The sequence below is a fragment of the Cervus canadensis genome, chromosome 13, assembly GCF_019320065.1.
Source record: "Cervus canadensis isolate Bull #8, Minnesota chromosome 13, ASM1932006v1, whole genome shotgun sequence".
NCBI classification, from domain to species: Eukaryota; Metazoa; Chordata; class Mammalia; order Artiodactyla; family Cervidae; genus Cervus; species Cervus canadensis.
Window position 1 is genome coordinate 16,091,841 of NC_057398.1, and position 12,588 is coordinate 16,104,428.

General features: G+C 42.9%; 1 protein-coding gene across 1 annotated transcript in view; it reads right to left on the minus strand.

Annotated features, from left to right (window-relative positions):
- The window catches only part of LAMC1 (laminin subunit gamma 1), a 119,229-nt gene that overhangs the window by 36,672 nt on the left and 69,969 nt on the right, over nt 1–12,588 (minus strand). The window contains exons 2-4 of the mRNA XM_043486180.1: nt 9,147–9,451; nt 4,126–4,256; nt 1,902–2,068 (exon numbers count right to left, since the gene is read on the minus strand). Coding sequence (XP_043342115.1) covers nt 1,902–2,068; nt 4,126–4,256; nt 9,147–9,451 — 603 coding nt within the window. The remainder of the gene's footprint in view (nt 1–1,901; nt 2,069–4,125; nt 4,257–9,146; nt 9,452–12,588) is intronic.

Genomic DNA, 12,588 nt, shown 5'->3' on the forward strand with positions numbered 1-12,588 from the left:
AAATCTAGACCCACTAGATGCCTCTATCTACTGGGAAGCCTTGGTACCAAATGGTTCATCTGTTAAGCAGTCTTAGTCCCTACAGGGCACAACCATATTTTAAGAACAAGTATCTACAGCCACTGAAAATCTTTATTATATTTATATTAACATGATTTTTTTCAAATTATTGATTCTTCCTCAAGTACAGACAGTATTTTGAACATTAAATAAAATTTTATTTGATTTCAGATACAGCAGAAAATTGTTGTTTTTGAATATATGTATTTTTTTCTCCTCCCTGCCTTTCCACTAGTTCTTTTATAGTGTTATACTTGAAAACTTTTTAGGAACTTGAATCACTAGCATCAAGAATTAGAGAGTTAAGTAATTTTAAAAGCTCCCATTCCCTTCTTCATAGCTATTTTCTCCTCTCTCAAGCCTCCCTAGATTATTTCACAATCAGCCCAGCTTACAGCACCTAAATGGTCTGGTGCCTGTAGTTTATGAGGCAGAACAACCCCCATGTCTACACTGTCCTAACCCACCACTAAAGCAGACGCTGTGGCTCCCTGATACCAGCTGAGAAAACAGCTGTCATCTTCTCTCCCCTACCCCCAGCACCTGACAATACTGTAGTACTGTCCCCCCACCAGGAACTCCTCTCTCTGAGGGGTTATAGTGCTGAAGGGACTTCCAAGGGAAACAAACCGACTTAGCTCTTCATCAAAGTCTGGTTAGCTGTATTCAGTTCATCTGCCAGTCAGAAGCTGGCAATCACATTACACTCGCTTTTCTAATAACGTTCCTTGATAGACTCAAAATATGACATCATTAAGCAGATTACTGTTCAAACACATGTGTATATTTCCTTAGATGTCACATCTTAGGAGAAATCACTTTTTATCAGCCTTTATCATGTAGCTTCTAACACTGGATGTTACAATTCAGTAAAAGACGTAGAGAAGTTCAAGGGCTTAGGAATACTAGAGGAGGAGGCTATCAGACTTACCTAAAAATCAGGGATTTGCTGAGAAAAGAAAAGATGAATAAGAAAATGTGCTGTATGCAGCTAATGGAAACAGTCCTAAGTCAAGATATTGGTCCCTTTTCAAGGTTTCTGCCAATAATTCCTGCAAGTTCAGAGTGTCTTCCTTCTTATTCCCTTTATTTCCAAGAAGGTACGATAAGGAATATTTATAAGGACAGAAAAAAGTTATAGCTGCTTAAAAAGTGTCTTATTTTTTAAGTCCTTGGCAAATCATGATTACACGGTTTCATGACTTTTCTCCTAAGATTCCTTTCCCTATCTCTTCAGAATAAACCAAGACATTTATGAAGGAATAAACAATGTATAATCTTTTTTCATTTTCTCTCTTCCTAAGAGGACTAGGATCTACTCTTCCTCTCAAAGCCTCTCGCCTCTGCACAAGGGAAGTAGGAAAATTCTCTGTAGTTTGCTCTTTAGTGAGATAAAGAAAAAATGATTTTTATATACAATCTTTTGAATGGTAGTCTCAGTCTACTACTCATCATACCTGACAAATGTTAATCAACAACCTTGGCTGTCTGAAGAAACAAGAATTGGAAGGAAGAAGACTATTTTAAAGAGCAACGAAGAAAAGACTAGAAAAACCATGTTTTAGCGTAGGCTATGCCGGCCCAGTACTTAGACTAAGGAGAAGGCCAGCCCCCGGAAATGCGGCCCCCAGTCCGTTGAGTGTGCGCTGAAGGAAACAGAAAGCCTGCGGGTTCACGTCTATGGCCCACCCCACGCACCCATGCGTTCCCTCTGACACGCATGCAGGTGAGGTGTATACATCTACATGCTCAAGTTACGGAAGAATCAAAGGAGGCCACCCACTCCCCCGCCCCCCGCAGTCCTCAGGACAGCTCAGCAGACGGAAGCCCGGCGCACTCACGCTGGCACTCGCTGGCACTCTCGGCGGTCGCCCTCCTCCACGGCCGGTCGTTGAAGAAAGGAAGGCACTTTTCACAGTCCACGCCGTAAGTGTTATGCTTGCAATTACACACCAGCTTGTCAAAGTCGTTTTTCACACATTCGCTTGCATGTCCGTTACATTTACACCTGGGGAGAGAAGAGACGCTCAAAAGCAGAAACAGCTAGAAAGCGCTGGCCTGGACTCAGAGAAAGGGTGTTCACAGAGAATTATAGCAACCTACGAATGTTCTGAGTTTACCAAACAGAACTGTAAATTGAAGAACTGCAAGATTAAGTAACGGCTGTGTTTTTAGTTACGAAGAAAAATTCTGACCAAAAAAGGTAGCTTTATTTAACAGGGGCTGGAGCATTAACTGGACATAAAAAGAAAGCCCCCGACAATTTCTGAGGACATCTGTAGGACCCTTTCCTGAAGTGAAACGTGTGTGTTTCAAGAAGAAGCCAAGTGTGGTGGTTAAGAAGAACACGGGTGTACACATATGACAGATTCACCTTGTGTGCAGTGAAACTAACATAACATTGTGAAGCAATTATATTGCAATGGAAAAAAAAACCAACAAGGACATGGACTCTGAAGCCAGGCTGCCTGTGACTTACAGATGTAACTCAACCTGCACCTTACCTGTGAGAGAAGGATGAGAATAATGTCTATTTCACAGAGTTACTGAGGTCAAGAGGTTGCTGTTTTTACGTGCCCAGGATTACATGGGCATATAACAAGTCAATAAATGTCAGCAGTTATCTGTCATCATGATTTTAAAAAGCATTCTGATCTGAAGACAGTAAGAGACAAACACGATACCACCATATGGATCTCTGGTAGACATGCCCTTGGGTTGTTTTGGGTAAGAATCCTTGATGGATCCCTAAGACGAAGGCACTAGAACAATAAGGACTTGTGGAAATCCCCAAGAGTATTTGCTGCCCTGCATGCCCCTCACTCGCTCTTTATAGACAGCACAGCTTCAAGCACCACTTAATAATACACTCAAACACTTCTGAAATATCTACAGTGCACTAGGATGAATCCCAAATTACATCTCCAGCTTGCCTCTTTCTTTCAAGCTCCTGTCCTTGACTGCTACACAAATTAAATGTCCTCCATGACTTAAAAGCTTTACCTTTTATAACTGAACTCACCATCTCAACAAATGAGCTCATCTTCTCTGTTTATATTATTATAAATTGGCATCACCATTCTCCTGATCACTAAACCTTCAGATCTTCTTCGACTAAAATCCTGATAATTCTTTCTTCACAAAATGCACCTAAATGTTCCCTTCCACCCTGCTGTCACCACCCCAACGTCAGGCATTTGTCACCTAACACCTAGATGACGGCATCCTAACAGGAATATAAAATTCTCTCAATCATATTCTACTTTCACTCTGCCTGCAGCTCGTCTTCCTAATCTACTGGTCTGATATCAGAGCCCTACTCCAAAAGAGTACCTGATTTCCCACTGGTTACAGTTTCCATCAGCTTTCTCTGAGCATCAATCCCATACCAGGAACATAGCATACAAAAATCATGTTTCTGCTCTGGAGACTTCACAGGCTAATACAGGGAGAGGTGAGCCCAAGATTCTTGGCCCACTGTCTAAGGTCTCTGGCTAGCAAACTCTACAAATTCATGTAAGATGTTCCTCCTGTCAAGGAGATTTAGATTCTTCCAACTCTAAACTTTTGCTCACATGTCCATCCTCCTGCACCCAACCCAGACATCCTCTCTCCCTATCTAAACCCTGCCTATTCTTCGAGGCCCAGCTTCAATTCCATCTGCGTCTCTAGCCAGACAGTCCTATAAGCCCGACAGTCCTCTGGCATATGACATCTCTTTATCTAAAGCATATGACTGTCCTAGTATTTAACTTTTCACGTGCTCACATAGCACCTGCCTCATTCATCTGCAGGATCCTTGAAGGTCAGGTCCTTCTCAGAAGGTGAGTGTCAATCCCATGCTTCCTCAGTAGCTTCACAGTGCCTGTCATAGGGCTTTGCACTTAATTGCTCAATAAGAATTCACTAATGTGTTGACTGGATAAGCAGTTAGAAAACCTAGTTACTTTGTTTCCAGGATAATGAGGTCTAACAATGTTACTAATGTGGTTGTAAACAAGTGGCTACATTCACTCCTACACCAAAGCTTCTATGGCTTTCAAGGTTATCTAATGGCTTACTTACCTACCACCCACAGCAAAATCAGAGATTGCATAATAATAGGATTTGAGAACTTTGGGGTCGTTAAACACTTCATCTCCAAAAGTGTTCAGGCGATTGAGAGTTACTCTGATGTCAGTGGCAGTTACCCATTCCTGTCAGAAAATAAAAACATAGAAAAGATGGTAAAGGCACTGACATGTATGTGACAAAATCTTCTAAACAGTTAATGTGTCATTTAACTTATGTCTTCTTCTGGCATTAAATCTATTATACTACTCAAAGACCTCCTTTAATATCCTTATATTCTTCTCCTTGACTCTTCCCTTCTTGGATCTAAGTAGTTACTTCACCACTCAGAATCCCCCAAGGCAGAAATAATATTAGTTTCTTCACAAGGCTGTAGAAAGGCTTAAATGAAATACCCTTTTCAACACTCAGCATACATTAGGTACTCAATACACATGTCCTGTCTCTCCATTTTATATCCACAGCCCAAAGCCAGCCCAGAGAAGCCAACAGAGAGTTCACAAAGAGCCACAACTGCATTCGATGTGCTGGTCACTGCCTCCTCCTGCCCATCTTGTTCCATCTCCCTTTCCCTTTTACCCCAACCACTACTGACAGAGCTGAGAGACACATCCCAGTACAAAGCAATCAGTCATTACACTGGCCTGAACCGATCAGATGTACTCTTTTGTCTTGACCCTTCCCAAATGTCGCTTCTTGTGAGGCCTTCCCTGGCAATGCTATCTAAAATTGCCACCATGCCACTACCTCCAACTCCCTATTTCCCATCACTATTTTATTACAATTGCCTGTTTCCATCACCACCACCTGCCCACCCCACCACTGCCACATCAGATTATAAGCTCCACAGGGCAGGAATTTTTTTGTTTTTGTTCACTGCATTTCACTGCTGGTTAGGATATACTTGGTTCTCAGATTAACATTCACCAAGGAAAAGACCCTTGAAAGTCCTTTAGACAGCAAGGAGATCAAACCAGTCAATCCTAAAGGAAACTAACCCTGAATATTCATTGGAAGGACTGATGCTAAAGCTGAAGCTCTAATCCTTTGGCCACTTGATGCGAAGAACTGACTCACTGGAAAAGACCCCAATGCTTGCAAACATTGAAGGCAGGAGGAGAAGGGGATGGCAAGGGATGAGATGGTTGGATGGCATCACTGACTCAATGGACATGAGTGTGAGCAAACTCAAGGAGACAGTGAAGGATAGGGAAGCCTGGCATGCTGCAGTTCATGGGAAGGCAAAGAGTTGGACACAACCTAGCCACTGAACAACAAGCAAATGGGCAGACTGGCAGAAACTACAACTGATCAAGATGGCAGGTATATCATAATGGCAGAGGACAAGAAGGAAAGTTATACAGTTTTCCCCTAGGTTTTATGAGATCTCAGTGCTTATAATAAATGCCCTTTCATTGAGCTAATTTTAGACAGATGTTTACATCTGGGGTAATTATAACAATGATCCTGAGGAATCATGTCTGCCAGTGTCCAAGCCCTGTGTATTCCCTTTTCACACTGATTCTAGGTAGGCAAATGACTTGCTTTGGCCAAAGAAACATCAGTGAATGTGACACAAGCAGAGGATTGATATATATGCGTGCACTGGGACTTACCCTCTTGAATACTTTCACCATCACATGAAGAAGCCTAGTCCAGCCTCCTTGAAGAGATAAGATGACGGGGAGAAGATAAACCCAGCTCCCATCCCAGCTGACTGGCCAGGGAGTGACCTCAGGCCAACACAGAATCATGAGAAACAAGAAATCACGGCTGTTTAAAACCATTAAGTTTTAGAGTGGTATATTACATATAATGGCCCAAAGATGCCACGTCCACTTTCAGTTCTCTCCTGGGACTGCATCTCAGCATCACCAACGGAGACATAACAAGCCCAGTGCAGAGCTGAAGGCCATCTGTTTTCAGAAGGCTTCACGTGAGACAGTGAGGCACACCCCTGATTAAGAATCACTGCTTACACCATGCCAAACACCTGGCAGATAGAACAACACAGAGAGCTCATCAAGGCTAATCTCCGTGAAGCCTCCATGTATAATTAGAAAGGAGAAGAGATGGTGATTTCACCATATCCAAACTTGGAACTCCAATAACAACTCCCACTCACGGTCACAATGTCAGGAATCTTTCAGTCGTCTGCAGTGTAAATAGCTGAATGGATCTCTGTGTTTAGCGTTTGTATCTTTAACAGGCTTCAACTTTATCACAACTTTTCTTGAATAAAAACTTCTCAAGAGCTGAATCTGCAACTTTTTCTTTCACGATGCGCATCTTAAAGAAAACAGACTCTAGAACTAGACTTTCTAGGTTTTGAATCCCAGTTTAGTGGCTAAAAGCAGTGTAATTTGGGGCAAGTGATTTTATCTTTTCTGGGCCTCTGATTCCTCATCAGTAAAATGGAGATAATAAAAGTGTCTACCTTATAGAGTTATTGGGAAGAGTTAAATGTGTTAACATATTTAATGTACCTAAAGGGCTTAGAACAACGCTTGGCACACTATGGCATGCTATAGTAAGTGCTATAATAAACGCTAATTATTACTATAAATCACTACATGCTCAGCAATATTCAACACTGAAACCAGGAAGGTTTCTGAGAGATTACAACTTTTATAGGGAGGCGCAAGGAGCAATGAGGGCAGGAGCCAACTGCCTCTGTCCTCACTGTCAGATCGGCTACCAGTCAAATCAGTTACCATTCCTTGGTAGCTGAATATCAGAGTCAGAGCTCTTACATCCAGAGACACATAACTGATGCTTCTGCATAATGATAACAACTGACCAAATCTATTGCGAATGCCCACAGCCTTGTCACATTTAGTCTTATGAGTTTCTGAGGCGTGAAGAATAAGAAACATCAGAACTCCTATAGCTGTGGAACTGATTTAAGACAAGGCATACAGTTAGCAAAGGGGCCAGAAAACCACAGTCACATTACCTCACTGCTTTTTCCTACTGACTACATGGTCCCTCTCCAGGACAGTAAAATATAATAACTTGTGTAGAAAGAATCAAAGCCAGGAAACATGTACCAGTTGATCAACTTAGATTTGTGGACACAGCAGGTGAAAGAGAGGGTGGGATGAACTGAGAGAGTAGCGCTAACATACATACACCGCCAGGTATAACACAGCGAGTGGGAAGCTGCTTCGTAACACAGGGAGCTCAGCCCAGTGCTCTGTGACGACCTAGAGGGGTGGGATGGGGGGATGAGAGGGAGGCTCGAGAAGAAGAGGGTATATGTGTACTTATAGCTGCTTCACGTTGTGGTACAGCAGAAACCCACACAACATTGTAAAACAATTATCCTCCAATTAAAAATAAATTAAAAAAAAAATTTTTTAAGAGTATTTGTAGATCACTTCTCCCCTAGGTAATCTGTCTCCTGTTTATTCATCTACCAGAGCTGGTTACTCTTTCTGCCATTTATTTTGAATACATCCTCCGGACATTGAAAGAAATTTTCTGAAAGGCCTTTGCAAACATACTCACTGCTCACCAAAATTCTCGGAGTTTATCAAATCAAGATTTATGATCCCCCAGCAAGCAACAGAAGTACAATGAGAGGGAGGAACTGGACTCAGAATATAGTCTCATCTTTTGCCACTGTCCAAAGTTACACAGCCAAGTTAGACAAAGAGTCCTTGAACATAAAAATTTCCAGAGAGAGAGAATGAGAGGCTGCAAAGGCCTAATGCCCAGAAAAACACAGGCATTCCCTTCTTACAAGTTATAATAGCTCTTCATAAAGTATATGTAGCACTTGCAAACCCACATCCAGTCACAGCAAATATGGGCTGCCCCCATTTAAATGTTAGCTTCAGCCATGTGACTAAAGCAACTCTGATTGGTGTGAATGTGCTGAGGGTGGCAGGACACTCATCCACCTCTCCAAAATCAACAGCCAGAATATAAGAAAAAGTCACAGACATCTAAGCAATACAGAAAGATTCCAAATTGTAGTGCATAAGGAACACGCACACCGAATTTATGAAAAAAGAAATCTCTGAATCAATTGTCACATAGCGAGAAGTTTCTATCACCATCCTTAAGCACTACACCAGGGTAGCTAAATTCACATCTCGACATAAAAACCAGTGCCTTTAGGTGATGAAGAGTTTTCATAATGATTGGCAACAGTGCCAGACAACCAAAATCTCCTTGTACAATAATAAAGGAGGCTGCCCTGGTGGCTCAGTGATAAAGAATCCACCTGCCAACACAGGAGACATGGGTTTGATTCCTCATCCCGGAAGATCCCGCATGCCAGGAAGCAACTAAGCCCACACACCACAACTACTGAACTTGTGCTCCAAAGCCTGGGAACCGCAACTACTGAAGCCTGCACGCCCTACAGAGCCCATGCCCAGGAACAAGAGAAGCCACTGCAGTGAGAAGCCTGCACGCCACAAGGGAGAGTAGCCCCCACTCACCACAACCAGAGAAGAGTCCACGCAGCAACAAAGACCCAGCACACACAAAAATAAATTTAAAAAAATTTTTTTAAATAGCAAAGGAAGGTAGAGTTCTTAAACATCTTGTTTCAGTTGTTTCCTCTTGTCAACATTAAAAGATAGTTTTTTTTTTAAATTTTGTCAAATCATAGAGGTAAGACAGGATACAAAAAAAACCCAAAAAAACCAAAACCCAGCAGATTCATTCAAATAACCTCCTTCAAAAGGAAGGTAGAGAAGTAAAATATTTCCACTGCAAGTACAGAGACGCAAGTTAAAACTGCTCAGCATTTAAAAATATCTGTAGTTTACATCCCAGGATACATGTGCATGCAAACACAAGAACAAACATCAACGGGACAGCAGGAACAAAACTACTTTCCTTCACTTATTAAGAGTACACAGGAGAGCAGAATAAAATCCAGCTGTCTGTCCTGACCCTTACTCCAAAAGCGGGCCCTCGGGCCGCCACTATGATGATCTTCCCGCACCCTGGCATGTGGAACCAGTCAGCGGCTACCAGGCCGAGCTCCGGGTGCCTACCTGCAGCACAGGGCTATTGTCGAAGTTGTAGGCGCTGGGCCTTCCTTCCAGGGTTGAAAAGGCCACGTTGCCCCCGGTGAGAGGGGAAATGTCGCTGAACTCATCTGTGCACAAGGCCTGCTGCTCGTCGCCTCCCGTGCGGATGAAGCCACGGTTTGCCTTCGCGTAGGTGTTCTCGCAGGAGCCACTGTAGTACTGGTAAGGGATCCAGGGCCCGTCCTCCCGCGTGCGCTTGTAAATGGCGAAGCTCTCCGGGCGGCTGGTGTGGAACTTGAGGCGCACGTATGTGATGTCAAATGCTTTTCCTGTTGGGGTGAACACGCGGATGTTTTAAGTCATGTGGATGAAGCGAAGAACCCTCCTCTATTCCCACTCTGCTTTGGAACTTGACAAAAAAAGAGGATACAAACCACCCTGCAGAGACTAGACTAAGAGGGTTCCAGAACACACTACATGTTGGCTGTGCCCGACAGGCTATTCTCAGCCCGGAAACAGTGCATGTTTTCCCACAGACACACGTTACAGCTGGGCTCAGAAGCTGGCTCGTAAAAGCCCATTTATGATGTGTGCTGTTGAAATTTTGCTTCCCATGAAAAATGACAGTATATATTATGTACTTATACTGTGAAATGAAAGTAAAATTAAGTGGAAAAGTGCATTTTATCCTCAAGGCTGTTGCTTCTACAAAAGCTTAATTAAAAGACAGAAAGGAAAATATTTGCTAGCTTTCTTCTGGGCACTTCCAAGATTTTAAAAAACTCATTCTTTATTCATTTTAGTTTCTCTTCTTGATGCAAGAAGAGTATCATCAGGACTAATCTTTCTTTCTTTACCAGACTCTGGAAAAGAAATTTGAGAGATAAGGTCAGGAGTTGAGTAGGAATGAAGAAAAAAATTCCTCCAGTAGCTGAACAAAGACAAAAACAGAGAGAAAGAGGCAGAGAAGAGAAAGGCAGTTTTAAAAAGCTGTATTCAGAAGAGAATATATGGGACATGAGTGCCGAGCAGGGAACAACAGCCAGGAGCAGGAGCCAATGGGCTGTCATCCCTCTGGGAGCCCGGTCCCTGGGTCTGGCAGCACCGTGCGGCCTCCGGACCAGAACATGGTCTGAGAGCTGGGGCAGCGTGGGTGCTGCCAGCAGGACTTCAGGTGGGCAGGAAAGGTACTGTGCAGTATGGCAGAAAGTGCCGCAATAATGTAAAGTAATCAGTCTCCAATTAAAATAATTGTAAAAAAAGAAAAGATAACGTGTGACTGGTTTCAAACGCCATTCATTCACAGATGGGTCTTCCCATCAGTTTCTGTCAAGAAGGGTTTCTTGGGCACAACTACCTGCTCAGACCCATGTTGTATATTTCGGGGGACAAGATGTGTCAGACACAGGGGGTCCCCTCTGTGAATCAGAATCAACTTCACAGAAGAACCCTCCTCCAGGGCCCACGGCGGACGACTTCCTGCACTCTCACAAGTGTTGAGGAGAGACTTCTACCATGGTCTCACTTCCTCACACCCACTCAGCCCCGGGGAGGCGTGATGCTCGTGTGTGGCCTGGAACCTCCTCAACTCTCTCCTCTCCCTCACTCCTCAGAGCGCCCCTCCTCTGCCAGGTGGGGGAGGCCTGCTGACACCCCGCTACTCCATCCAGGACTGAGTGGGTGAGTGCAACCTCGGTGGGGAAGTGTAGGCTGTACGTCCAGGCTCTCTTCTTCAAGTCAGTTTTATCCAGGATAAGACTGATCAGATGACCCAAATATGACTCTATGGTCCAGATCTTAAAAGAGGGGTTTAACTGTACCCATATACATGAAACACATTCCTGCACATAAGATCTTGAACACAAAGAGGTAATATGCATGACGGAAAAAACACAGGACCAGGCACTGCAAAACCTGAGCACAAGATCTGACTCCTCAGTTACTAGCTGTGGGATCTCTGGTACATCTCCATCACTTTCTCCTCTGTAGAAATGAGGACGATACAGACACAGAGAACAAATCTGTGGTTGCCAAGGGGGAGGTGGGGGTTGGGGAGGGAAAGATTTGGAGTTTTAGATTAGTAAATGCAAACTGTTACGTACAAAATGGATAAATAACAAGGTCCTACTTATAGCACAGGGAACTATATTCAATATCCTGTGAGAAACCATAATGGAAAAGAATATGAAAAAGAAAACAAATATATAACTGAATCACCATGCTGTATAGCAGAAATTAATACAATATTGTAAATCAACTATATATCAATAAATGTTTTTCAAAAATAAAAAAAATGAGAGTGATGATCCCTGAGCCACCTATCTCGAAGAGTTGTTGGAAGGTCACACTAAGATTGTGCCTATCTGCATATACGTGATTAGTTATAAAACTGTACACAGAGTTTGTATAATATATATATCCTGAATTTTATAGTAATGAAATTGTATATTTATGTTTATATATATAATTGTATATATAATCATGAAATTGTAGCTTAAAAACAATTGTCTCTTCAATCTAGTCTGAGACGTAAACGCTAAGAATTTCAGGTTTTTGGCAGCATTACGCTGGTTGAACACTAGGCCTGCTGGCTCATTTCTCAGTACCATTATCAGAGGTGGCTCAGTGGTAAAGAATCTGCCTGCCAAGCATGGGACCTGGGTTTGATCCCTGGGTCGGGAAGGTCCTCTGGAGAGGGAAATGGCAACACACTCCAGTATTCTTGCCATGGAAAATCCCATGGAGCCTGGTGGGCTAGAATCCATGGGGTCACGAAGAGTTGGACATGACTTAGCAGCTAAACAGCAGAAGCATGCAAATAGAAAGCATTACTATAATAGAGTACAGAAGAGAATTCCTGAACTAGGATCCTGGAGATGTTCACACACAAGAGCCTGACTGCACCAGGGCCTACCTGATACAGTTGCCAAAGAATATAACACAAACCTGGACCTTCTGCCTAGGAAGCAGTACAACACTTTGGACACAGGTCATGCAAATACAGCTTACACCACTCCTGTTAAAAGAATGCAGAGTGAACCTGTATCTCTTTGCTGTGTCAAAAATGTAAAGAAGTCACCTGTGAATGAGGGTGAGGTTATAATACAGTATCAATGGCATTCCAGAGACTATCTAAAACATTCTGGAACGGTACAACAATTTAGTTACTCATGAGTACATGGCTTAGGATGTTCAAAGGCTTACTCACTAATCTTTGGATTACAGATTACCCTTGTTTTTCTATTCTGTCTACATTTCTGCCATTTCATTGTTCTTTAGCAACCCAATCTGCAGGAGGATGGATCAAAAGAGAGAAGGTAAAATGGATCTGGGTATCCAGTGTCCCAGACAAACATCTGCACCACAAAGCCACACGCTGAAAGAAACAGCAATATGTGGTCACTCAGTGTCGGCACAGAACATCAGAAAAGCAACTCTGCCAGCATTAAGCTCTGCAGCAGCCTAG